The following is a 27,335-nucleotide window of genomic DNA, read 5'->3' on the forward strand; positions in this document are numbered from 1 at the left end:
GGTCACTACAGCAGCGGGACAGAGCCGGGTGTCACACGGGGATCGGGGTGTTCCGGCGGGGCTGGGCCGTCCCGCGGTGTCACCCCACGGTGTCCCGGAGCGGGGCCGGGCCGTCCCGCGGTGTCACCCCGGGCTGTCCCGGGGCGGGGGTGTCCCGGAGCGGGGCGGTCCCGCGGTGTCACCCCGGGCTGTCCCGGGGCGGAGCGGGCCGGCCGGGGGCGGAGCCGCCGCCGCCCCCGCCGCTCCTGGCGGGCTGACGTGGCCCGGGCGCGGGGCGGACATGGCGGACGGCAGCAGGCAGAGCCGGTTGGCCGCGGCCAAGAAGAAGGTGAGGGGCCGGGGGTCCGGGCGGGGCGGGACGCGGCACGACGGGGCTGGGGGCGGCTGCGTACCGCCAGCCCCGCGCGGGCCGGGCCGGGCGCGGCCTCCCCCGAGGGGCGCGGGCCGGGCCGCCGCCGCCCCCTCGCTCCGGGCCCGGCCGCCTGTGGGGCCCGGCAGCCGCGGCCGTCCGGGGCTGCGGCCCGGCCTGCTCGGCGGGCGGCGGGGCGAGGCCGGGCCTGGGAGGCGGCGGGGCTGTGAGGGTTGCCCGGGCTGGCGTGCGGGTGCCGTGTCCCCCCCGCCTTCCTTGCTGCTCCCCCCCGCCTTCCTTTTTCCCCCCGTTTTTCCCCCTTATTTTTTCCTTCGGGGCGGCCCGGCTGCCTGCGTCCCGGCGGGATGCGCTTCTGTGTCAAAGTCACAGGAACGGGAAAGTGTCCTGGAGCAGTTCAGGCTTCCATTTTGAAATCCTAGCAATAATGGGATCCTCCTCCGTCCTTCTCCATCCCCGCTGCCCCGCCGTGCCCGGCCCGGGCTGTGCGGGCCGGGGGTGCGGTTATCTGCATAAACAACTGCCGGGACCCGCCGCGCTGGGGCTCGGGCGTGCGGGAATTGCACAGAAATGCCGGCAGTCCTGGCGGGATTCGAGTTACATCTTATCAGACCCGCACTTCCTGGGCGACGTGGATGCGATTAAAAGTCATTTATAGATTGTTTCTCCCCTTAGTTCGCAGTTGTTGCAGTGTCTGCTGTGGGGGTTGCAACTGTCCTTCATAAAATCTTTCATGGAGTGGAAGATTTAACTGTCAGGCAGTGCTTTTTCACTTTGCATGTAGGATTAATTGCCCTTTATTAATTTTGCCTCATTGCTCTTAGTTATAACCCTGAAAATCCCCCAAACCAGTGCTTTCAATCTCCTTTTAGTTGCACTATGGAGTATGAAACAATTTCCCAGGAACAGCATTGGCTGTAAACAAAAGTTGAATGTTTACCACTGTTGTCATAAATTCATCACTTTGATCTTAACTTTAGCCTTCTCTGGGCTTATTTTGATTCCTGTTTTTCCCCCAAACTGATGAATTCATGGAAGAGCATTCATCTTGTCCTTACACTTGATTTGTATTTTTACCAGTGCAGTTAGGTTTTGAGGGTTTTTTGGGGTTATAGAGGGCATATTCTGTTTGGACTTCAGACTCGTCTTCTTCTGTTCACAGCTGAAGGAATACCAGCAGAAGAACAGCCCTGGAGCAACTGCAGGAACTAAGAAGAAACGCAAAACTAAAGAAGGCAGCAGACCTGCGACTCCCACCACCGACGACCAGCAGCCTCCAGAGAACGTGAGTGCCTCATGCTTTCTCTCAAATCATTTGCCACCTCCCTCTTCTTTGGTTTTCTGTACAATCTGACCGAAGCTGGAAGGGCTGGGGTAAGAGCTGAGTGGTGTAGGTGCTGTGTGAAGTGTGCTGCAGCAGTTGGCAGCTGCAGTTCTGCAGGGTGCAGCTGGCACTGGAGTCTGACAGTGCCCTGGGTGTGCCCAGAGCTGCTGGGCTGAGCGAGGCGTGTGGTCCTCACCAGCTGGACAAGGCTGCTTCCTTGGCTGCCCTGGATTGATGTTTTCTCTCTGTCCTTCTCAGCTGTTTCTCTTTCCCCTTTTCTTTCGCCTCCTGTAGATTCAGAACATTCTGAAGGTGCTGGTGTCAGACCTTAACCGCTCCAATGGGGTAGCCATACCCTCATTGGACAAGAGGAAGGTGAGGCAGTGCTCGTGTCCCTCGCAGTGACTCGCTCTCCCTCCTGCATGCTTCGGGTTCTGCTCACACTGAGCTCCATCTCCAGCATGGAGCCTTGTCCTCTCATATCCATTGTCAGTTGCTTCAGTTTTGTTGCTGTTTTTATTAACATGGAGCTCTTTGTTACCATTGCTTGTTAAGTGCTTGTTTCCTTCTGGTTTGTGTCAAAGTTAACAAGTCAAAAAGTGAGCCTTGTCAAAAAGTCTTTCTTGAGACAGCTGAGCTTGGAGGAAAACAGGAATTTGGGGTGAGGCAATAAACTCACTTATAACAGCTGAGGAAAACTGCACTAGGAAGAGGTAGTGAATTCTTGTTCTGTATTTCTCCTGCTCTGAGTGTCATTGCTTTGTTTCCTGAGCTTGGTTTCTGAAGGGCATGTTTGTGCTCATCTCCAGGCAAACAGCTGCACTGGCTGGTTATTCCAGCCACCCATCTATGACAGGCGATGAAGCTGGCACAGGTGATGTACAGTCTGGCAAGTAGCAGGGCTGTAAATATGCTTAGGCAGGAAGTCAGATACTTCAAAGCCAGGCATGTACAGGCTTTAGCGTCTTCACATTGCCAAGATCCTGAAGAGGAAAGGGCAGGAAGTATGCCAAGAAGCAAGGGAAAGGTGTTCAGGAGCATACATGAACAAACAGCCTTTTAAAAACACTTATTTCCAGACAGTTAGTTTATTTAAAATAAGGCCCAAACTGTGATAGAAACTCAGAGAAGTCAAATTTTGTAGCTGAGAATGTTCTTCCAGTTTTGTTGTACCAAAGCTCTGCTTTTCATTTTCACTTGCATCATTTTGGTAGCTTATTTCCCTCCTGTTGTTTCAATGTAGTTGTCATAAAGTGGCTCATTGTTATATTTAATGCATATCCTTGGGTCTCCAGCAATAAATATAACTATAGTAATCACATGACAGATGACATGAAACCTGCCAGGTGGAATGGAATTCCCTCTGAATTGCCTCTGTATCCTTTTTTCCTTTATTTTTCTTTTGTGTGATACTATGTCTGACACACAGAGTTCCACCAGCTGGACTGTGTTGTGTAGGTTCTGTACCAGCAGAATTCGAGTGATGTGAAGACACCCTGCCAGCTTTGGGGTACTGGGTGTGCCTCAGAAAACTTGTGTTGTGACTGAAGTGTCCCTGTTGTTCTGGGGACTGTTTTCAGTTAATACTTGTGAGCTCAGAGTAAGTTAAATATTGGAAAAAGAGACTTGTTTCCCATTGGAGGGTGAGATGAAGATAGGTGGTCCAGTGCTGTTGCTGAGGTGACACTTAGCCTTGCAGTGAAGGCCTGCCTGTGTCTACAGCTTTAGTCATGTTCTGCAAAGGGAGAATTTATTGCTCTATTCATTCTTGTTTCCCTTTTTTTCCCTCTTTTCCTCAGAGATACAGTTTGATCTGATTGGCTATTACTGAATATTTGGATTGTTGTGCCTGGGATTTTAGGAATTATTTGAAAACTTATCTTTAACTGCAGTATGTAATGATGGAACAATTTTTCATTCCAGTTGCTGTCTTGTAAAAATCCTGAGTCAGGAGAATGCTGTTTAGAAACTTGATGCTAATAGGGCAGAAAAGCTGATCAGTGGCAGCTGAGCTGCTGCTGCCATTGGTGTCTCATGTGAGGCAGAGCCCTCCCTTCTCCCTCACTTCAGCTTTCTTGGCTCTGAAACGGAGGAAAATCAGCAAAGTCAAAGCCTTTGTGTGAAAGCAAATGGATCCTACTACATGCTAAGCTGAGCAGAATTACTGACTTTTATTCTACATTATTGGAATGTCACAAAGCATAATTTCCATATAAGTGTTTTGCTTCTAATGCCTTTGTTTCCAACAAATTCAATTGTTCAAATAGTTTTGGGGTTTTTTTGACAGTTTATTACAAAACTGCTACTTGTGAGGAAAGGAGGAAGGACCTTCTTGTGGTTAAGGAACATTACTGGTTCCTGCATCTTGGAAGTATTAGGCAGAAAGACTGTTCTGATCAGAAGAAATTGTCGTTTTGAGATGCACTGGGGAATTCTTCCTATCCTTCTGATGTTTATATTGATGAGTGTGTGATTGATAAAGGTGAAGTAACCTTTAGCTGGAAGAAGTGAGGGAGTTCCTGACCTTCCTAATAAGCACCTAACATATATTGCTCCTTCAGAGCATCAGTACCTCTCCTGCTAAAAAGAAATTCAGAAAATTCTTGTTTTCCCTTTGTAGTCTTCCAACTTACTACCTTCATTAAATCTGTCTCCACTGTTGCTGTTTTAACCTTGCTGCTGGATTAGTGAGTGAGGTACTGAGCAGGTAAACAGGGATTGCCAAGAGAGAGAGAGATTTCTTGGTTCCTTTGAAGTGCCAAGAAGGAAGTAACTGAAGTAAGAGGGAGCTCTTCAGGTGGAGTTGCAGAGAGCTGCAGTATATTGGTGGGCCTGAATACTGAGATTATCTCTTTTGTTTTGTTGTGTTTTTAAGTGATGACTTAGTAGAGCTGGCTGATGAAATCAATCAAATTGCTGTAAAACACAAGAGCACTGCTGGATCTCTGGCTCTAGTGCTGTGTAAGGAGATGGAATGGGTCAGTGCAGTGTGGCTTCACAGAGGGGGCTGCAGGTGCCACCCATGCTCCCACAGAGGCTAGATGAGAATTTGCTGTCCAGAAATAGTTTTTTGGCACTTCTCTTTTCTATTTAGATTCTTCTAGTCATGGGATCCATGGCTCCAGCAGGGCCACAGGCACCTGCTCCCATCCACCCTCCCTCTGGCCTGTTCATAAATGTCCTGTTTCTAAACTGGTGGGTCATGGCATGCCACAAATTTCACCGAGTTTTAGACAGAGCACTTGAGTCTGACTAACCCATTTTTCAAGTAGTCACTCCCCTGTTCTTTTCCATCTTCATTTGCATACAGTGATCTGTGTTTTCCCCAGGAATACCTCAAAGGTGGTGCTTTTCAAAGCACAGTGACATTTGGCTTTGCCCTTACTTGATTTCTGGTTAATCTTTTGCAGTGAATCTCATGTGTGAGCTTAGAGTTTGGGTGATGTTATTGCCCTGTGTCAAAAAAGAGAGTTGGATTGTGGGACACTGGTTCTTTATGGAAGGACACACTCTGGGACAGTGTTTGTCTGTGGTTGATGCAGCCACCTCTTTGCTCTGGGGAGAACACAGGTTCCCTTCCACATGTTAATGACTGTTCACATGGGTCTGGTTTTCACAGGCAGGCCACAAGGTGATGTGCTTTTGTGTGTGTTTGTTCATTTTGCATGAAGGCTGTAATCCTGTGCTGTGTTTTGTGACAGGCATACTTTGACAGTGATGTTGCCACTCGTAGTGCTGAACAGCTTGCTCCTGATGTCCCTGTGCTATCTAACAGCAACAGCCTCCCTAGTTGTGATTCTGTTCTGCCTGCTCCTGAGAGCATGCAGCTGACACAGGTTTGTGACTTATCATCAATACTGCCATTGAACCATTCAGTATTGGTTAGCGATGCCACATTAGTGTGGAGAAAGGTGACCTTCATAGATATGACATGACTAGTTCAGGTTTTCCCCTATTAAAAATACTATATTCTCCACTCTCCATGCAGGCATCATCTGCCTGTGAGAGCAGAGGGAGTGCTAGCATGCACATGGCCCTGCAGCTTCCAGAGCTGCCTTCCTTCCCCTTCTCTCCTATTTCATTAGCTGAAAGTACCCTTAATAAGACAGGTCTCCAGTCCAATCAGTCTGTATTTCCTTTTACTAATAAAAGATTCAGTTGTAGTTTTTTTCAGCAAAGTGTTGATTATCCTTAAATAGGAAGTGTTGATATCCTTAAATAGGATAGCAGGCATAAAGCCTGATACACTTGAATTTCTCTATTCCAGACTCACACCACTCAGAAATGATGTGTAAGCCAGGGCTGAGTTGGTGGTTTTAAGTTCATCTTCCTTTGGGAAGCAGTAATTACAGGAGCTGTGAAACTTGAGCCCAGGTGTAATCAAGTCTTAGTGACACATTCATAAGTGACTCCCATCTTTTACAGGCTTACAAGTTTTTATGTTTTAATCCACAGATGAATGAAGCTGAAGATCATAAAAATGCTTTGGAAGAGAACAGGTGAGTGTCTGTGTTGGCTTTGCAACAGGATCCCAGCAAATTATGGTTTTATTCCTGCCCCAATGGTGTGCTGATTTGGGCAGCTCTCTGGCAGAGGTTTTCATTGCCAGATCTTTGTTCCCAGGTCTTTCTCATCAACAGAGGGTCTCCGTCAGCTGTCTGAGCAGCTCAACGGCCTGGTGTCCCAGGTACTCCTTTTCATCCCTTTGTCCCATTAATTCTCTTGGTGTGTGATGTGGAACTTTAAGCAGACAGCTCAAAGAAACACTCTTCAATCTCAGAGATGTCTGCAGCCATCCTACTAACCAATGTGATACTTAAACATTGAGGAGCAAAAAATCCTCGTTTAGGAATTTAAGATTTCAGCAGTAGGAAGAAAAGCAGAGTGGGATGAATGAATTGTAGTATTCATGGAAAGATGTAGTCTTGATTTACTGGAAAAAAATATGAAGTCAGTCTGAATAATCCACATCAGCTTGTCACAGGGGCAGCCAGTGTCTATCCTGAGCCAGAAGAGTGTTTTCTGTGTCTGTGTGTGGTTGTTTGAAGTGACAGGTGCTATAAGGAGTGTTACACTTAGAATGGGATCTTACCTAGTAGTGATTTGCTTTGAGGACTAAAACTGACTTACTTGATTTACTTCTAGTCTACATCGTATGTGAATGGAGAAAGTGCTGTTTCTTCCACAAATATTAAGGAAATGGAAGTAAGTTGTTCTCAGTCTGTCATGTTTTTTATTTTTCTTATTTGCTATTGTTGATCACTTGTTTGGATTCTGTGCTTACAGCGGTGTTAGTGAGGCCTAACTGAATGCACAGATCACATACATCACTGTGTAGTGTCACCTGGGGCTCTAATTGGGCAGTTGTGATCACCACAGTCAGAGGCAGTTATTAGAGATGTTCCCAGTTTGGGGACTGGGGATAATCTGGCTTCCCTGCAACTGCAGTTCTTATTCCTGATTCACTTTTATGTCAAAATGAGGCCTCAGCAGAAATGGATAAAATAGGTTGACATCCCAGCTGCTTTTGTTCAAACCACAGATTTTGTTTTGTTTGGAGAATCTGATTATATCAAATTTTGATAATGGTTTATTTTTCTGTCCTTTTTAATTATTGCTTTTTTCCCCTCCCTCCTCCTCTTCTGCTCCTTCCTTTTTCTCCTATATGCATGTGCCCGTCAGACACGTTACCAGGAGCTGGCAGTAGCCCTGGATTCCAGCAATCTAACTAACAAACAGCTCGTTACAAAGATAGAGGAATTGGTAAGAAACAATCCAACCAACCAGTCTGACATTGTCTTTGCTGCTCCTCCACGCTCTCTGGGTGTCTGCAAGGTTCCCTCATGGTGCCACAAGGAAGGCTGCTTAACAGCACTCTGCATGGAACAGAATGGGCTGGGTGGAAAACCTGTGAGAGGATCAAAGCCTAAGGCCTCTTGTGAGTGTGGTGGCTCATCTGAGGAAGCAGAAACAGAGTTTTGTTGTTTCCATTTAAGTGTGCTCTGTTGATCTCCTCACACTGTCCCTGGATGATAAGCATCCTCATAAAACAGCATTTCTAGTCCTGCTCTGAATCTGAAATACAGAATTCTGGTGCTGGCAGCAGTGTGAAAACCTGTTTCTGCAGGTGGTGATGCTGTTCTAAATATATCAGCAGAGTGGGAGCAATAGGTCCAAGAGAGCCTGGGGCTGTTTTCTGATCATATCCTCAGCTTGTCTTGGCACAATGAATGAACTGCTTTGTCCTGTGGCTTGCATGGATTCCTGCTGCTGCTTTTCAGCCTTCAGCCTTAACACTGCAAAAAATGCAACTAAGTGGATCTGTTCCAGACTGAAAAGAGCCTTTCTTGTGTGAAATACTTTCCCCCATTTTGTTTCTCTAAAACTACACTTTTCCCCCAAGTTCAGCATTTCCCAGTGTACCCCATGACTCCCCTCTTTTTGTTCAGTTTTTGGTTTTGGGTTATTTTTGTTTTGTTCTTTTTGTGTTTTAGTTGGGCTGCAGAGGTACAGTGCATTGCCCACCCAGGATTCTCATTTTTTGCCAGCTTTTCTGTTTGTCTGGAACTCTGTAGGGCCTTTGCTGCATTTGTGCTCTTGCCTTTGCTTTTCCTGGTTGTGTGCTGGTATTGCTAAAATCAAAACCTCATCATCTTTCCATGTGCAGTCATGTTTCAAAATGCACTGAGGTAGTAGTGGTAATAAAGAAACACCTTGGCAATATTCATCCTTTGGGAAGAGGAAAAAAATACTAATTATGTAGTTACTTAGAGGTATCTGTGAGAAAACTGCCAGGGGGACAAGAGCAGCAAAGGGCAAACAGGGTTTGGTGGCAGCCTGGGCAGCCTTTGTCCCCTTCACACCTACAGATGCACTTTGTGCAGTCACAGATCTCCAGTGTTTCACCCATAAGACTGAAATTGGCTGGGACAGAATTATCCCTTTCCTTGCATCTGGCTTCAGCCCTGTCTCATTCCACCTTGGTGGGAGCCTGCCAACGTACGTGCAGCTCTGCATGACTTGGCCAGTTGGTAACTGGGATAGAGGTCTAAGGAATCACTTAAAGCAAAGGACTTTTGCTTTGGGATTTAGGTATTTGTCTTTTATTAAAAGCATTTTCGCTGATTTTCCTAACAGCAGTTTGACTGTGACTAATTGAATAGATGTGGGATATTGCAAGTTTAAACTGAAGTTGCTGGATGCTCAGATAGGAACATTGAGGGGTTTCAGCAGAGGTATTGGAGGAGAACTGTGATAATGTACTGGACAATGAAAAACATATAACATGTATTAGTGAAGGGAGCCCCAAATCTCTTACTTTTAATAGCTCAGATGAACTTCCTAGTCTTCTACAGAAATGGAAATTCTCCTTTCATTAACTGGGCATATATCCTACTTCATCAAAGTGAAAATATGTTTCAGTATGAGAGTATTTTCTCTTAATATTAGTGCATCAATTTTCTTCCATAGAAACAGCAGAACCAAGAAGCAGTGAATCAGCTGGAGAAGGTAAAGTGTGTCCTATTTTTGGATAGGTACAGAAATAGGTATCTGTTTCTCTGTGGAGTAGAAAACACAATGGATTGTGGCACAAGAGTGCATGATCTTGTCTTGTGTTAGATTCAGTTTTATTTGTAGCATAAGGTTTAATATTTTGACTTCACAAGTTGGGCCTGACAGGCAGCATTCTTATTTTGACCAAAGCTAATATTGAAATGCTCAAGTTGCAGGAGTGCAGTGGGGGCAGGAGGTAACAGTTCAGATCCTTGCCAGGAGCTTCCATTCCAACACTGCCACGTGTGTGCTGCAGTGGTTGCACTGTGCTGTTGCTGCTGGTCTGGGAAAATGATTAAGTAGTTCAAATAATGGAAGATTAAGCATGTCTTTAAAAATAATGGCATATTTAGATGCTAGAAATGGTACCAATTAATTCCTGCTTTTTTAGTTTGATGTAAAAACAAGGGTTAATTATCTGCATGTTTGTGCTGACCAGGCATTATTTGTTTCTACAGGAAAAGAAGGAGTTTGAACAGAAATTTTCTAAAGAGCAAGCAGCACTGAGGGAGCAGTTACAGGTAATGCAGAGCCTCCCTTACAGTAATATCACCTGACTTCTGCTGTTTTGTGGATTACTGAGCACTTATAGGCCTTATCCTGGAAGGCAGAAGTCCATTCCTTTGGCAAAACTGTGAGTGTCAGCCAGACTGTACTTAACTGCAAGAGCTCTTTACTGAACTGTCCTTTTGTGGCAACAGTGATGTTGCAGTGGCAAGCAAAGAAGTTTTGTGCTGAGCTGATTTTCCTTTCCCCAAGGTTCATATCCAGACTATTGGAATTCTCGTTTCTGAGAAGTCTGAGCTGCAGACAGCCCTTGGCCACACTCAGCAGGCTGCACGGCAGAAGTCAGGTACGTGACTGTCTCTGCAGCTCGGGCTGGGCTTGGACTGTGGATGTCAAGGCACAAGCATGACAGTTGTTGGCAGCCAGCTCACAGCATTCCCTGACCTCTCTGTGAGCAGCCTTTGGCACTGGCACTGCTGCTGTCATCCTAGCTGCCCCCAGATGGGAGCATGTTGGTCTCATGGCAGTCGAGGTTCTTTTGTGCATCACTAAAGCCTTGTAAGTTCTGTTGGGCCTGGTGACTACCCCAGACCGTTCCTTTCTAATTCTTTTAAAACTTGGTTTCCCTTTTCTGCCCTGCCTCCCACACAGCTGTCATGTTAATCTAGGTCTTAGCCAAGCTTTTTATTCTGAACTACATTTGAGTAGTTTATTCTAATAGAAAAAAAAAAACAAACAACCAACAAACCCAAACAACATACTGTCTATTGTTCTGCAAAGGAAGTTTCATCATCTCCCTCTAAAAGTGAGGCAGGTAGTTAGAGAGAGCTGTGCTCCCAGGGCTGTTAGTGAATCACCTGTGGAGCCAGGAGCGGAGCCAGCTCTGCTGATTTAGTTCTGTGCTGCCTGAAGAGCTTGTTGACAAAGTAGAAAGTGCTGTTCAGCCAGTTCCGAAATGCTCTTTGTGGTCTAGCCTCGACTGACTGTGCTCTGACTTGTCCAGGAGAAGCTGAAAGCCTTGCTGCCCGCTTACACTCGTCTCGCCAGCGAGTCTCGGAGCTGGAGCGCACTTTGTCCTCCATCTCCATGCAGCAGAAGCAGTCAGAGAAGGTAAAAGTCACCTCTGTTTATGCTTAACCAGCAGCTCTGCCTTTGGCTGTTTGCTTATTACTACACTGCTGCAAAGTCTGCAGTCCCTGCTTGGAGAAGAGGCAGAAATGAATTTTGTTAATTGTTAATTAAACTTTAAAAGCCCTGTATTCCCCATGATCAAGGCAAACTTCATTCAAGTTTCTGTGACTAATCATATGGTCCAGTTGGTGTCCTCAAACCTGGCACCTCACTTCATTAGTCTGGCAGCTCCACACAAGAGAGACACTTTGTCCCAGAAATGTCCATCAAGCACACACTTCAGTATTGTCTTTAATCCAGAAGTTTGCAGAAATACTTGAGCATCACATTTGAAAAGACTGAGCAGACTTGTTCCTGGAAAATTCAGGAGGTTCTAAGCAAACCTGTCCTGAAGTTTTTGCCAAAGTTATGACCTTTTCTGTTTTAGCTGATGTGTTAAAGGTGAAGTATTTTTTTAATACCTTATTTGTTTGGCTGAAGTCTATAGATGAATCAGTAATTTCCTTTTTCTCCAGCACAATAAAGAGTTAGTGAAGGAGCGAGACAACCTGAAACTGGAACTGTACAAACGAAGGTAAGTCCCTTCTGCTCATTTCTGCAGAAGAGCCCCAAAACAACAAGTGGCAAAGACCACAGGTGGTGACTTGGGAGGCTGGATATTAAACTAAAAAAAAAAAAATGTAATTACTAGATGTGATGTTTCTGTGATTCTGGCTGCCAGGAAACACTGGTTTGTAGATCTTTGACCTGGACATCAGCAGACCCAGAGCCACTTTAATTTTTTGTTTGTTTTAGCAAAAGTAGTGAGGAAATAAAACAGCAGAATTCAGAACTGTCAGAGAAAGTTCACTCCCTGGTGTCCCAGAACTCAGCTATGAAGTTGGATGTGGAAGATTTGCAGAAGAAATTGGAAATGGCTGAACTGATGATTCAACAGGTGAGGGCAGAGGACACTGATGACACCCCCACACTTCCTTCTGAGAGAGGGGGCAAGACTTAACTCCTGGCTTTAAAGGAAGGCATGAAATCCCATCAAGACATCCTCCTAGGAAAAAGCTTTCAGCAAGGTCTCAGTGGAACAGAAAAGTTTGTGTTCTTTAAGGTGTTGGAGCTGTAAATTGATTGAAAAGCACACATTGATTGATAAGCAATGTCACATTAGTCTGCTAAAACTGTTGTACAGTGAGAGAGGGTGAAATGTGGAAATACAGTGACTTTTCTGATTGTGTCTGTTCAGGATTTTGGTTATTTAGTTCTGCAGTCTCACTGAGTAACCAGCTGAGTGGGGGTGGTGTTTGTACCCACCAGTGGAAGGTGGTGAATTGGACAGTGGCAGCTTGAAGTCAGCTGGGGAAGGAATGCATGGAGCCAGCTGTTAGCAGGTCAGAGAGCAAGCTTGGTCTAACTCTGAGCCTGGAGGGAAGAAAATGCTCTTTTTTTAATTCCTAGAGACTGTGTCTTAAATTACCCTTGAAATTAAGCCAACTGCTGCTCTTCTGGGAAAAGTCCTGTGCCTCAGCTGAACCAGCCTTGCTGCTCAGTCCACTGACATGCTCCAGACACTGGCTTTAAATTCCTGACATGTCTGACAACTTTTAAGGTCACAGCCTTTTATACCATCTGATATGGCTGTATAATGGAGACTCTGGAAATGCACAAAATTTCTGAGCCAAAGTTTGATTGAATTCTATTTTCTAAATTAAAAAAATAATAAATGTAAAACTGGTAGGGAGGAGCTGCCCAGTTCAGCCTGTTTTATAGGACTAAAATCTCAGCTCTTTGGTTTTAATCTCCCTATTTTTTTTTTAACAATTAATTTCACTATGAGTTGGAGCACTTTAAAGAATTATAGAAGGTTACAACATGGATCATGTGGCAGGTTACTCTCAGGGGGAAAGGCTGTGCAGGAATTGAATATTAACATTTTGCCTTAACTTTGTGATTTTTTTAACAGTTCTCAAGCCAGGGAGGGAGTCTGGATGCAAACCAGCAGCTGCAGATGGCTCTGGAGGAGAAGGCAAGCATGGAAACCCAGGTAGCTCAGGTAAGGGGTTGTATGAAATATGATCCAAATCTTGATGTCTACTTTTGAGGCAGAAAAATGTAGTCTGAGCTTTGCACTAACACTGATTTCTTCAAGTTTTATCCCTTAAACCAAATTTTTTTAGCCAATATGATGTTGCTTGCTTTTGTTTTGAACAGCTCTCAGAGTCACTCCAGCAGCTGCAGGCAGAAAGAGATCAGTATGTGGAGAAGCTGAGGGAGGAGGGCAGCGTTTGGCAGCAGCGGGTGCAGCAGCTCGCCGAGCAGGTAACCCTGGGGCAGCATCCCAGCTCTGGACAAACACAGGCAGCAGGAAATGCCCCATGAACATTGCTGCAATTTTCATTTGTGTGGCCTTGCAGGTCCACACAATGGCAGAGGAGAAGGAGAAACACATGGCCAGAATTCAGGAGCTGGAAGACAATGTTACAGAGCTGCTGAGCACATCAGGTAGGGCTTCCAAAGTGGGGCTGGATAACTCTGTCCTGCTGTGCAGATGCTGTGCAGTAGGTCTGATGCTGGGAAGGCAGATGGAGACAGGTGACCCTAAGAACCCTTTTCTCCTGGGAAACAGGAGAACAAGTGAACTCCTGCAATGAATGGATCAGCAGCCTGGTTATGTCTGTAGTACTGGCCTGACTGTACTGTCAGCCTCCCTGGCCCAGGAGTTTGGGAAGGCAGGATGCTCCTGCTAGGGCTGTGAGGGAGTCAGCAGCAGACAGGAGGATGCTGTGCTTGGGTTTGGGGTAGGTTTGCTCTTTGTTCCTCTCAGTGCTGTGCACTGAGGATTGGATGCTGCAGCTGCTGATCCCTTCTGGATCACAGAGCCCTATGGGCTGGGGTGTGCTTTGTGTATCCAGCAGGGATATGTCTCACCCAGCCGTTTTCCCTGTGACTGAGCCCCTTCTGGCTGCATTTCCTCAGCAGTGAAGCCCATGGATGTCGAGCCTGCCTCCCCGCCGGGGCCCACGGCAGCCGAGCTCAGCCTGCAGGAGGAGATGCAGCGGCTGCAGCAGGAGAAGGAGGAGCTGCAGGGGCAGTACCAGGCCCAGGTGCGGGACAACGAGCAGCTGAGCCACCTGAACCGGGAGCAGGAGGAGCGGCTGCTGGAGCTGGAGAAGACCGTGCAGCGCTACAGCGAGGAGGCTGTGGACAGGCAGCAGATCCTGGAGGACATGCAGAGTGACAAGGCCACAATCAGCAGGGCACTGAGCCAGAACAGGGATCTGAAGGAGCAGCTGGCTGAGCTGCAGAATGGGTTTGTCAAACTGGTAGGTCTCTTCTGTGCATCTTTTCCCACTGCTTCCCTCACTGGTGCCATCCTTTTGTAGCGCAGATGTGAAAAGCTGGCAGCAGCATTATCCCTGTCTTACCTTCTGAGACTCTGGCTGCTCCATCCTTTGATACATAGTGCCATTCCAGGAGGTTCCCTCCAGTTCCTTACTCCTTCAGGTGCTCTAGGAGATGAACCAGTATCTTTGTCCAGAACTGTTTCCTTTTCCTTCTCATCCCCTGGCAGTCAGGCTGTTTATGTCCCTGGGTATTCCTCCTGCCCTTTTACCTGTAGATACTCATTTCCTGTTCCCTTGTATTTGCCCATGAGGAAGTTTTCAACAGTATTCTCTTCTGCTGGTGTCATTCTTACCCATCCTAGAGCTGAATCCTTACTCTTGCTTTGCTTCTTTCAATGTAACATTTTCCCTCTGGGGCCCTAGCAGACTGACACAGGGTCTAGCTGTTGGGTTTTTTTTCCTTTAGTCCTTTTTGAACTCCTTGTTTTTGAATGTCTGTGGCTCTCTTTGGGATATTCATACCACCCATCTGCTTTGGAGCTGACAGGCTGCATGATGTGCCAGGCCTCTTCTTGGCACTGTCCCAGCACCAATTCCCCTGTCTCTTTCCTTGTTCTTCTCCCATCTTCTGAACCTTTCTTTAAGCTATTTACTGCCCTAAAAGTCAATTTATGGCCCTCAGTCCACAAAAACATGGGATGGCACCCTGTTGTACTGGGAACTAACGTGGTGTACTGAGAGCCTGTTTCATGGTGGCTGGGGCAGTTTCCTTACACAGTCGTGTTTGTCTTGCAGACAAATGAAAACATGGAGGTTACAAGTGCCCTGCAGTCAGAGCAACACGTAAAGAAGGAGCTGGCCAAGAAGCTTGGGCAGCTGCAGGAGAACCTGGCGGAGCTCAAGGAGACGGTGAGCACCAGCAGGGGGATGGCAGGGCTGGATTGTGCAAACTGCTGGCAACTTCCCAGACACTGATGGAAGGATGGAAGTGGGTACTGCAAAGATCCAGCTGGGAGCCTTCCCCTATCATCTGCTGCCTGATGTGGGGGACCAGCATGTGGGGGCAGATGGTGGCTGTCTGCCTGGTTGGTGGCTTTGGGGCAGTGTTGACAGTTTGGATCATGTCACAGCTTTTCAGGCAGAAAGGGTTTGATGTGGTGGTTTGACTTTGTTCTCTCAGCTGGAGCTGAAGACACAGGAGGCCCGTGGGCTGCAGGAGCAGCGGGACCAGTGCTACAGCCACCTGCAGCAGTACACCCTGGCCTTCCAGCAGCTGGCTGCCGAGAAGGACGAACTGCACAAGCAGTTCCTGCTGCAGACACAGCTCATGGATCGCCTGCAGCACGAGGAGGTCCAGGGGAAGGTGACAGTGGAAATGCACCTCAAAGAGCTGCAGCAGACAAAGGTAACAGTAAAAAGGACAAGTGGAAAGATGGGAGGTAATCAGTAAGGGAGAGATTTGGTCGGTCCCTTCCACCCTGGGCCGTGATGCTGTAATTACCCCGTGCCCTACAGATGAGTTGTACCTGTTTGGAGCAAAGTACTGCTTGTGTGTTTGTGTGTGTGGTGCTACTGCCTGAAGATGAAATGACTGTTTGCAGTCTGGCTTGTGCAGGTTTTTGTGATCCTCTGCTTCTCTCTTGCAGGAAAGTCTAGAAGCCGTAGCCAAGGAAAACAAAGAGCTGCAGGCCCAGATCAGTCAGCTGGCAGCAGAAATGGACGGCAGGATTTTGCACCAGTTGGAGGGTGAGTGGCTGCATCAGTGAGGAGGCAGAGCTGGGGTCTCTGCAGCATTGCCTCCTTGTTCACCTTCCTTCTTTTACAGAAGGCGATGAAGCAATGACTGAAGAAGTCCAAAAACCTTCTCTTGTGATCCCAGAGAAGTTTGAAAGCCATGAAGAAATGGTGAGTCTTAAATGGGTAGAAAAGCCTTTGATTTTAGTTCTAAACAAATATCTAGAAAAGGAAACCAGTTAAATTGCAGCGAGGTTTATCAGCTGTTGTCCTACCAGCTGAGTGCAGTCATGAGGGAAATGCAACAGTTCCTTGTGCATAGCAGCAAAGCCAAGACTGCTGCAGCATCCTTGCAAAACAGGCTGGAAGTCTGGCAGTGGTTTCCTTATAATGACAACTCAGCTGGCAGAGCAGCTCTTTAATGGGGCTTTGATGATGATGTTCTTTTTAGTTTGAAAGGCAATTTGGAAATGGTGTCAAATATCTACAAGATTTATCTGCAAGTACAGTCATAATACTGCAGTCAAATAGCTCTCAAGGGATCCAGTTTTTAACCTGCACTAATTGGGAATGAGAAGAGGCAGTAGCTGCTCCCTGGCTTAGTTCCAGGGCAGTCACACAGTTCTTTGGTTTCACACCCATAAATAAAATGGGGTAAACTGTTATTCTGTCCTGAGATGCACCATAGATCCTGCTGAATGCAGGGGAAGCACTAATGTCCACACTCTGAAATTCTTCTTAGGTCACTTTCGTGACCTCTGCCATGTCCCAAGTGGAGCAGGAGCGAGAAGATCTGAGGAAGCAGCTGGCAGCTCAGAAGCAGCAGTGCAGAACCCTCCTGCAGCAAATCACAGCTCTTAGGCAGGAGCAGCAACATCACGTCACGCTGGATGGAGGTAAAGTCTCAGTACAGTCTGGGGACAGCGTGACCATGACATGCTGGGCCAGCTGGCCATGGCTGCTCTGAGACAGACTTTTGGGTCTGTGAGTGCACCCTGCCCCAGGAGAAACTGTAAATGGCACACATCCCTTCCAGGCTCCTTTATGGATACTGTTCCAGTGGAGGTTCACGAGGCTTTGAAAACTGCCATGGACAAGCTACAGGTAAGCAAAGCATCTGATGTTTTTTCAGCCCTATTATACTGCTCAGCCAGACTAGGATCCAGTGTCAGACAAACACAACACAACACAGATTGTAGGGGAATAAGCAGCAGATGTTCCATAAAAAGATGCTCCATCCTAAAAACTTGCTCACTGCTTGGTTGTAAAGGAGCAGGATTTGTTCCCCAGGCTCAGACCAGTGCCGGGGGGTGTTATGTTTAGCACAGGCGTTGTGTGTGTGTGTGAGCAGCCCAGGTGACTGACCCCACGTGTGTGCAGCTGCGTTTCACAGAGCTGATGCGGGAGAAGGCCGACCTGCAGGAGCGGCTGGAGGAGCTGGAGCACCGCTGCATCCAGCTGTCCGGGGAGACCGACACCATCGGTACGTTCAGCACAGGCTGGAGCTCGCTCAGTGCCTTGTTTATGTGGGAACAGAAGGTCCCCAACAGCTTTTGGAGCTGGAGCTCTCAAAGTACCAAGGCTTCCCTGTCTCCTACTGCTGCCTAACTGGGCTAGGTCTCCACTCCAGGGCTGGATTTCCTGGGTCCTTGTGCCTCGTACCTCACTATGGGGCTTGTACCCCAATCCTGCAGACACTCCTGAGGCTTCTCTTGTGTTCCAGGGGAGTACATTGCACTGTACCAGAGTCAAAGGGCTATCCTCAAACAGCGGCACCAGGAGAAAGAGGAGTATATCAGCAGGTTGGCTCAGGACAAGGAGGAGATGAAGGCAAGGACTCTTTTCTGTGGCACTACTCCAAGCAGGGTGGGCCTGGGGAGCGCAGACCTTTGTGTGTTCATTTCCTAATTCTGTGACAGGAGTAGGACTGCAAACTGCAGCAGTGTGTTTGTGTGCATGTTTCATGGGCTTTCCTTTACTTTGGTGCAGATGAAACTACTGGAACTGCAGGACTTAGTGATGCGCCTGGTCAGGGAAAGAAATGAATGGTACAGCAAGTATGTAGCAGCTGCTCAGAACCCAGAGCTGCTGGCAAGCCAGACTGAAGGTGTGCTGCCAGCAGAGAGGCGCATTGAGCTGAACGCCACCGACGGAGCAGGTGAGCTGCAGCCAGGACAAGCTCTGAGCAGGGGGAACAGCCCCTGCTCTCAGCCTTGGCTGTGGATGGGAGGAGTTACCTGCCTGCCCTGTGTGTGCTCCTTGCAGGGTTACGAGAGGTGAATCTGTCAGATGAAGCAGAACAAGAGGCTGCTGTTCATCAATCCGGTTTCCCCCATGCTGACAGTAAAGCTGCTCAGCCAAACCAAGAGGACCCCACGGCAAAGCAAATAATGCAGCTTCTCAGAGAAATCCAGAACCCTCAGGAGAGGCTGGGCTCCCTGCTGGAAAACCCATGCATTCCCTTCTTCTACCGTGCTGATGAGAACGATGAGGTCAAAATCATGGTAGTGTAAGAGGTGCTATATCTTCCTGACAGCAACTTTCTGTGGGCCTGAAAGGACTTGATGGACTTGTACATGCCCATACCTCTGCTCAGTGCTCTTGGTGAGAACAGTTCCTAAAGACATCAGTAAAGAGAGATTGTATCAGATGGAACTCGAGCATCAGACCTCATCTTCTCTTTCTCTTTTCTGTTACTCGGTGTGGACTACAGGCAGACTCTTAACTCATCCTGGGAGGCAGCTGGTGCTGCCACATCACCTAGGCCAGGCCCAGACTGGGGGCAAAGGGAGTCCATGACTTTTGGCAAAATGACTTAATCCCTTGTCCCAGAGTCTGCTGCCACAGGAGCTTCACACGGTTCTGATCCATCACTCATGCCTGTCATCAGCCCAGTTCTTCCAGGGCTCCCAGAGTAACTAACTGTTCTGGTGATGGACTCTTTGGACTCTCAGCAGGTTGGGTTTGTTTTCATACTACGTATCCTAAACTCCCCCTTGCTGCTGCAGCCCTGCCTCTTGCAGCTGTATTTCGGAAGATCAGCCCCCAGCAGGCAGCTCAGCCCTGTCTGTTCTCATTGCCAGGGGAAGGGACCGAGGGGAGCCTTGAGGGGTCTTTTGGTTACTTGACAAAGCTTTATGTGATTCTTGGGAGTGGGGTGGAAATGTAACTGCACTTTGAAGGATGATGTGTTTCACTTGTATGTGTCTGAAGGTTTTATTTATTTTAAGAAATGGGAGAAATTAAGTAAAAGGAAACCACTTAATAAACATGCTTCGTTTTGAATTTCTGGACTTTAGGGGTTCTAGTTCTCCATCCCTGAACTTTCCTCTTCTCCCATTTTGGTAAGGATTACAGGAGATGAGTGGAAACCCAGAGCCCATGGCCCATGTTTAAGGTCCTGGGACAGACAGCAGCAAGTGTCATGGCCCTGCCTTGAAGCCATAGCCCTGATTCTAGGGAGAAAATAGAACATGGAGGGAGGAGAGCATTCCTTGAAACAGCAGCAAAACAAATCTGGGTGTGGAAGTTTATGCCATGTGAACTGCATGTGGATATCCTGCAACTGAATCTGCCTTCAGGCAAGAACTGCCTGTTCTTAGGATGGGTGGTGTCAGCAGTGGAGTTTTGAGGGAAACCACAGGGGAGGATAAAGGGACCTGATCATTGCAGCTATGTAATCAAACACAGCAGTTTGGGCTGCTGTTCCACCCTGTTACCTGCCGAGATAGAAGGCAGAAGCACAGGATTTGTGTCTGTTCAACAGCAGAGATTGTGCTGTGTGAGCCATCAGTGCTTTCCTGTGAGTCCCCAGGGGAAGCTGGTTTCTGAACTCCTTTCATTTAAATGGCACAAGTGATGTCAGTCTCTCCTCAGCACAAGTGATTGGGCTCCCCAGAGCATGGGGTATGTACATTCTGTATCTGTGTAAAATACTGTATATTCCTTGAAGAGAGACTAAGCCTTTCAGTGTTTGCAGCTGCTCAGGCCATTCATAAATCTGTATCATAACTAAAAGGGGAAGGGCTGTGATTTAAGACAGAGTATTACTGTAAAAGGAATAAATAGCTATTGGGTGTTTACTCTAGAACTGTGAAGAAAACAAGACCAGTGAAGGAGGTCTGTGGTCTGTTCACAGGTGACTTAACCCTGTTACAAATTTGCTTTCTGAATAAACTTATTCAGAGGGGCACTGACTAGAGGCATTTCTTTTGCATAGACCACCTTGAAATTTGTCCAGAAAAGGAGAAGAATGAATTCTTTATTAAGCACCTGCCCTGACAGTGATGTTTTCACTGAGCTTTCATAAATGTTTTCTGTACAGACTGCTGACAAGCCTGAGAGGTGGCTCTCGGTTAGCATTTAATACAATTTCTGGCTTCAGATTAATTTTTTACCCTGACTGCTTTCAGGAGTGATTCCTGGACCTTCACTCAATGTCTCCACAAGCACAAAGTGTTCCACAAGCACTACAGGCAAAAATCCCTTTTAAGAAACAATTTGTGTGCAAACTCCCACCTTCTGTCTGCCTCATCTCTGAAGCACCTCCACACAATTCCTTCTGCACAGGGATTTACCTTTGTGCACCTGACAAGCTGTTTCACTCTAGTGCAGCTGCTGGACACTCAGGGCTGATGCAGATCTGCTCCCCCTTCCCTATCAGTGACAGCCCCTGACTGCATGTACAGCTTGTAAACTCTATGGGATGAAAAGATCAGGTTACATTCAAACACAGCTTGAAAACCACCCAGAGAAAAAGCAAGAGAAAGAGAGATGGTTTTATTCTAGTCATAGAGACCTTCATTATACAGAAATGAGAGTTTATTTCATCCAATAAACAAGAGTGACAGGTAGATCACAAACTGCATCACAGCTACTACCAGCACTGAGACAGTTCACCCACAAGTCTGGGGTAATACAATAACCCAACTGCACACAGCAGAGAATTTAACAATCAGCTCAAAAACTCAACATTGGGATTTGGTTAACTTTTTTGGATGTGTGTGTATATATATATGTATATAGATATTCTTTTCCTACTTAAGTATTTCCTAAAATTCACATGGAAGCACAAATGGCTTTTAACACCTGGACAGATATAGATTTTTCATCTTATATATATATTTATAGATATTTATAACAGTAAAGATATGTTTCTCATTACTACAATATACTTGTTTAACTCCTTTAAGCAGCTGGGAAGGAAAAACAAAAAAAAACCCAAACAAAAAAAACCCCCAAAAACAGTTTCACTACAATCACATCTGATATGTGTGTGTCACAAATTACAAACAAAACAAGCCATGTGTGAGATTGGAGTCAGACCATTCCAGGACAGAACAGCTAAGAGGCAGGCAAAGAGTCTCAGAGGGAGCAGGCCTACATGTCAAATGGTGGTTTTGGGCTCTCCGGGCGGGCGGGACTGGCCTTACCCGGCCGGCTGGAGGTTAAAGACAAGAAAAACAAAGAAAAAGGAAAAGGGAAAGGGGAGGAGAAGGAGAAGTAGTAAAACAATAGTTAAAATACAGAAAGGAACTGGCATCAGAGCAATAGAGGATCCACAACAGAAATTTAGAGTAATAGCACTGAAACGAGAGAACTTCAACAGCAGTCAGGCCTGGAGGACAGCCTGCAACACAGGTGGTTCATTTAGCTCTGGTAGAGACATGACATCTGAGATGTACAGGGTTGATATATTTTTTAATTCTCAAGTCTTTTTTTTTTTTGTTTTAAATACATGTAGCATGAAAAGTAAAAACCAAACCTTAAGATGAGTTGTGATCAACAATGGTTACAAGTTTCCCCAAACACGTACCATCCACATGCAAGAAAAGGCTACGGAAGAAGTCACCACAGTACCCCAAGAACACTGAAAGATGTGCTTAGTTCAGAGCAGAAATATTTTCAACAAAACACCACACAGCAAACTCCCTGAAACATTTGGCTGTCCGTTTGCAAGGGGGGAGCAGCGTGTCTATTCCCCTCGCCCTGCTGGGTTCAGGAAAGTCAGCCAAAAATGGTGATGCAAGACAACTGCTGGCAGGAGCCAGCGTGGCCCCAGCAGGAGTGGCCCGGCTCCAGGAGCCGAGGGTGAGCAGGTCCTGAGCTCCCTGCACGCTGAGGCGTGTGTGCCATCTCAGACTGGGCTGGGCCATTGATTCCCCCCTCCACTCATCTCCCTGCCTCGCTTTGATATGAAGTTGATTGCACTGTTCCCAACGTGAAATTTTTGCACCTTAGAAGTCAAGCTAATACACAGGACATTTAATCTGTTCCTAACGGGTGTCATGTGTTTTGACAGCATATTTTTGCTAAGCCACGCTTTTGTCTTAAACTACAAGGAAAGAAAACAGCTACAGCTCAGCCCTGGGTGCTACAGTGCTACAGCTAACTGGTGCAGGCAGGACACTTTTCCAGGCTAGACTAGGCAGGTGGAATTACTGGACGGACAGCCACCACTTGGACCTAAGGACATCCCTGTGGCTGATCTCTCCAAGGAGCCTGTGTACTTCAGGGATCCATGCCACTGCATGAAGGCTACTCTATGCTCACAAAGCAATACAGGACGCACGAGCGAAGACGAAGAGCTCAATCACTAGGCTAGAGTTTTACGACACACCGGGGAGGGGTGGTGGGAGGCAGGGGTGTGGGATGGATGAGAGGAGTGACTGTGGCTGTGGAAGGGAGGGTGGAATGGGGAAGCCACCAGCACGGCACTCGTCGCCAGCTGTCTACAGCCTCAAGTTATAAATCTAAGAGGGACGGTTCAGCCGGTCGGATTATGGTAGGTCGAGTAGGTGAGGCGGGGCCCCTTCTGCTGTGAAAAAGCAGGAAACAAAAACAAGAGAACACACACTGTGGTTAGCACAGCAATTGCAGTCACAACCACACATGCTTCTCCACTTTGCCTGAGCCAGCAAAAGAGTCCAACCTGAGGCACAAACCCCCAGAGTGCAGCTCCACAAAGGAGGAGGCTTCTCCTTGGCCTCGCACTCCCTTTCTGCACAGCACAGATCAGCAGCAGAGCAATCCCCTGGACTGCCAGTTTTGCCTCCCTCTGAAATTTGGAAGTGCAGAGATTTACTGCCAGTAAGTGCCCTGGCTCTGGGACGAGTGGAGAAGCATGGACAACAGTGAGCTCCTGAATCAAGCACATGACAGTCACACAGCATGGATGGGGTCCTCTGAGACGCGCTGCTGCCAGAGGCTCTTGGCTGGTTTGGAGGAGCACCTTCTACCCCTGCCCTCAACTACTGCAAGCCTGAGATTCCTTGTTCTGACATGAGACTGATCTTGGATGTCAGGGGCAAGCTCACACCTTTCAGTTTTCCAGTTCTGGCACAGAGCAAATGCAGCTTCTACTTCAATAAAAGGAACTTTGGCTACATCTTTTCCATTCTGTTCCAACTCTTTTGCTGATACTTTAGCTACATAAATAGGCAGCACTTAAGTGTTTGCCCTCTGCATGGATTAAGTGTTCTAGAATTTCCTTCCTGTAAGGGACTGGGGAAAAAAAAGGCCACAACAAAAACATACAAGACAACACCCCTGTCACGGCTCTCAGCTCATTACCTGAAATATCACTTCAGTCTCACACTACAGGCTGTAAGAAAGCTATAAATAAAAATGTATTCTGTAAAACTGAGTCCAATCTGTTTTTCCTTTAAAGTATGCTCCCTGCAGTGTCTGCGACCTCAACTGCATTTTGCTAACGTTTCATTAAGACAAATAAATTGTTCAGTACCAAGCCAGGGTAGTTTTAAGGTCCAAACTGACTGAAATGCAAAGAGCAAAGCCAACAGCATGTAGACCAAATGGAGGGGAAGCCCTTGCACTGATCACCAGGTGTGACAGAATTAATGCCTCAGTAATTCCACACTGACAAGATTTAAACTACAGAGAATCATCTCACTGCTAGAAATTAGGATATTTGTACCAGTCTATAATCACACTGGCACTAGAGGAGTTACACTCCTATAAATCAGGGCAAGCTCCCTCATTTAGCAAATAAACCAGAGCAACTCTCCAGTCCTGTTTATTAAACCTCAGCAGAACTTACTGCTCCAGATCTATTAAACCCCAGAGCTTCATGACTTGTGGGATCTGTGCATTATCTCTAAAGGGTGCTCATGGTGTAAATGCAGCCACACCAACCCTTTGGTGGCTTCTACTGTCACTGGAACAGCAACAGCACCTGAATTAAAACCCTAGAGAACTTCAGTTCAACATTTAGTGAGATGCTGTTGCATTACCATGTTAGAAGACATGTTCTGAGAAGGTGAAAGGACTGTTTGCATTTCAGGAGCTTGCACGGGTTGTGCTAAAAGCCTCTGAGGGTTCACATGAAAAAGATTCTTGAAGCCACCAGAGTATGTGAAGCCTTCTGGCAGGAGTGGCCACTTGACCCTAGCAGATAAATAAGGCTGAAAGGAGCACAAGCAATTCACAGGTAGATGGGCTGCTTCTTTTGTTATGTACTATGATTTATTTTTGCAGACATACTTCTCTCAGCATTCAAAGCATTTGAAGGTATAGGGCTACTTTTTGAATTGTAGGCTATTTCTGCTGAGGTTTTCTGGAGATGCTTGCAGAATCTGCCTGGTAAGGTTAGAAAAGGCTGAAAACTGTTTACCAGCACTAAAAGGGGCAGTGAAGTCTCTCAGGCAACATTTACCCCCAAAAATTCTGCTTCAGTCAGACTATATTGCTAGTCAAGCTTTTTTATATCACTGAAAAGTCACTTTTCTCTGCCAGGACAAGGAACAAAGTTTTGCTCACAGGGAAGCCTGTGGCTGTCTCCAGTACATAAGAAGGAAGACCTGAGCCCTGGCAGGAGCCCAGGGAGATGAGTTCCAGTGACTGTCACATCCTTTGAAGTCAGTTTTTCAGGCCATACCCAGAGAGAACACTGAGCTAATCCCATCTCAGAACCACTGGGCTAATAGGGAGTTCTGTTGATAAGGACCTAACAGAGGTGGGAAAATATTATGTTTATTCCCTTGGACTGCAACAAAAGGTTTTGAGTATAATTTTTTTTAATAATTTGGTGGGATTTTTTAAAATTTTTATTTCCTTGGTGCTCTTTATGCCAGATTAAAAACAGACTGCCCCAAAACAGCGAGTCCCAGAATGGGGTACAGACAACAGTAAGGCTCCTTCCCAAGGTTGCTCACCCAGGATGCATGTTTCCAGGGCTGCCAGGGATGTCTGCAGTAGGCAGAATATGGGAGGAAAGTGCTGATTGCTCCAACACCTCTGCAGTGTGTCATCAATGAGGAGGGTTGACGATGACGTCCTCAAAGATGTCAATCATGAGCAATCACTGCAATGTGGCACCTCTCAGCTCTAACTGCAGTTCTGTGCAGCAGTAACAGACACCATCCACTGCAAGATGGGGGCTGGCTGAGACCCCCTGCCCCAGAACAGGGGCTTGAACTTCTGCTGCTCCTATTAAAGTAGGATTTCAGCACGTGCTCCTCGCCCCCAGATCTCTCTGCCACAATCAGCAGCAAGGGAATCTGCAGGAGCTGCTGCTTCTCCACTCCTCTGTCATGAAACAACACCCACAGAGAAAGGGAGAAGGGGCCCAGAAAATCCACACCTGCCCTGTTTTGCCCTCTGTACCTCTTTGTCAATAAGGGCTGGAGGTTCCCAAGAAAAGGACTCGGGAGAATCTGCTAACGTCCCTCTCCACACCCCCACTGACATTAACAGGATGAGCAGTACACAGCACAAACCCACACCCTGCTACATCACTGAACCACTACAATGCTGCAAAATGCAGGGAGAGAGAGGGCAGGGAAATGGGCAGGAGCTCAGGGCAGAGTGTTTGAGGGACACAGATCACTTCACTCTTCCTCTTGCAGGGGCAGGAGGCAGAGGAGAGAAGACAGCTTGAATGGAAGCAGGAGAGTAACCTAGAAGGTAGAAGGTCAAGGGGAGAACAAACAAAGGGAGTTCACATCTATCTGATGATGGGACACAAGGATAAAAGGGAACATTCAATGTCAGAGTTACCCTGCACTCAGACATGGAAGTCCTGACATTAATGACCCAAACTCCTCTTGACTTCCACGAGCACTAGGGATACAGTGAGGATGGGAGCACTTCTCCAGCCAGACATTAGAATATAAGAAGAGGAGTCTGAACTATCAGCTCCCCAAGTCTCTGTCTTGATCCTAACAGAGCTGACAGACCAAATCAAAGCAGAGTTTATTCAGCTGATCTTACAGTCAGTGTGGATAAAAGCCAAATGAAAGACACAGAGTTTAGACCTTGTTGCCAGAGCTCATTCCCCCATCCCACCTTCTCTATTTAGAAGCAGAGAAAGGGTCCTCCAGACCTTAAATCAGGTATGGAGCTTTCCCAGCTCCTGCAGCTCAAGCAGCTGCTCTGGCTCTGATCAGCCAGTTTTTCTGTTCAAGACTCCTCCCTTTATGAGATCCTGGCAGAGGTGGTTCATCAGACAAGGGACTCTGTTACTAACACAAGAACTGGGCAGCAGAGGAGAGCTGCAGAGCAGTGCTGGAGGATGGGGACACAGTGACTCATGCATCGCAGCGAGAGTGCGAAACCTACCGTGGCTGCCAGTCCTCAGGGGTCACTGATAGTGATTCTGAAAGACAACATGAAATCAACATGGCAGTTCAGACAGTTCAAGGCAGAGGCCACACAGACTGTCAGGAAGGTGGAACAGATACACAGGTGCTTGCACAGACACAGTCACACATCCCCCTCCAAACACAGCATGAGTAGGGGGACTGCAGACACACAGAAACCACTCACAGCCTCGTCTCTGCACACATCCAGACCCTGCTGTGCACAGGAGTGATCAAACCCCATCCATCTGTCCACACACCTACTGGCTGCTGCTCACTCACCCAAGCTCCTCACACATCCAGGCTGACATTCACAGCAGTGTCATACCCAGGTTTCAGCACCCACCAGCTGGGCACAGTAGTCTCTCACTGAGGACTCCTATCTTCTGACCAAATTAAATGTTTAAGAAGGAGCTCAGGAAAGAGAGAGATAACTTGCAGTCCTGAGCACTATCTAAAATGGCACAAAGCAGGTGGAGGCTTTTCTGAAGGTCACAAATCATGAAATCAGCTACTCTGACCTCCTGAATAATTCAGGTCATACAGCTCTGAGACCTTATCATAGAATGGTTTGGGTTGGAAGGGACCTTAAAGATCATCTAGTTCCAACCCTGGCCATGGGCATGGACATTGGCCACTAAATCACTAAGGAGATAATTTGTCCCTTGAAACTGTGTGTCCAAGAACCCTTTGGGAGTTCCAGTGATGTGTCCCCATTGTACTGACCAGCAGACCATCCCTGCTAGGAGGTAACCCCAGACCTATGCCCTTGTGATACCAAAGAA

The 27,335-nt window shown here is 47.1% G+C and overlaps 2 protein-coding genes across 34 annotated transcripts in view; one reads left to right on the forward strand and one right to left on the reverse strand.

The window, feature by feature from the left end:
• The first annotated feature begins 193 nt into the window (after positions 1 to 193).
• GOLGA2 (golgin A2) lies at positions 194 to 19,237 on the forward strand. Of its 12 annotated transcripts, none has more exons than XM_064393221.1 (28): positions 194 to 328; positions 1,530 to 1,652; positions 1,986 to 2,066; positions 5,393 to 5,527; positions 6,147 to 6,190; positions 6,315 to 6,378; positions 6,837 to 6,896; positions 7,374 to 7,454; positions 9,162 to 9,200; positions 9,704 to 9,766; positions 10,005 to 10,098; positions 10,726 to 10,862; positions 11,399 to 11,457; positions 11,679 to 11,820; positions 12,838 to 12,927; positions 13,086 to 13,193; positions 13,289 to 13,376; positions 13,851 to 14,197; positions 15,014 to 15,127; positions 15,399 to 15,623; positions 15,865 to 15,964; positions 16,044 to 16,123; positions 16,695 to 16,848; positions 16,989 to 17,056; positions 17,333 to 17,435; positions 17,676 to 17,782; positions 17,942 to 18,110; positions 18,218 to 19,237. In XM_064393221.1, the coding sequence occupies exons 1-28, from the start codon at positions 281 to 283 to the stop codon at positions 18,463 to 18,465; spliced, it is 3,171 nt and encodes a 1,056-aa protein (XP_064249291.1). In that variant the 5' UTR covers positions 194 to 280; the 3' UTR covers positions 18,466 to 19,237. The 12 variants fall into 12 exon arrangements, with proteins under 12 accessions (XP_064249291.1, XP_064249294.1, XP_064249292.1 ...); XM_064393224.1 differs by having other exon boundaries at positions 16,047 to 16,123; XM_064393222.1 differs by having other exon boundaries at positions 13,854 to 14,197.
• A 1,474-nt stretch (positions 19,238 to 20,711) lies between these two features.
• The window catches only part of DNM1 (dynamin 1), a 65,270-nt gene continuing 58,646 nt past the window's right edge, over positions 20,712 to 27,335 (reverse strand). For 5 of the 22 annotated variants that reach the window (XR_010348920.1, XR_010348924.1, XR_010348917.1 and 2 more), the window contains 2 exons: positions 26,531 to 26,567; positions 20,712 to 22,766 (listed from right to left, as the gene is read on the reverse strand). Coding sequence is in view for 12 of the 22 variants with exons in the window: in XM_064393246.1 (XP_064249316.1) it covers positions 26,546 to 26,567 (22 nt within the window). In the remaining 10 variants the exon portion in view is untranslated. Of the gene's footprint in view, positions 22,770 to 26,530; positions 26,568 to 27,335 lie in introns of all 22 variants that reach the window. The other 17 variants (XR_010348923.1, XM_064393241.1, XM_064393236.1 and 14 more) reach the window with 5 other exon arrangements.

Source organism: Passer domesticus, chromosome 18 (genome assembly GCF_036417665.1).
Source record: "Passer domesticus isolate bPasDom1 chromosome 18, bPasDom1.hap1, whole genome shotgun sequence".
In the NCBI taxonomy this organism is placed as follows: Eukaryota; Metazoa; Chordata; class Aves; order Passeriformes; family Passeridae; genus Passer; species Passer domesticus.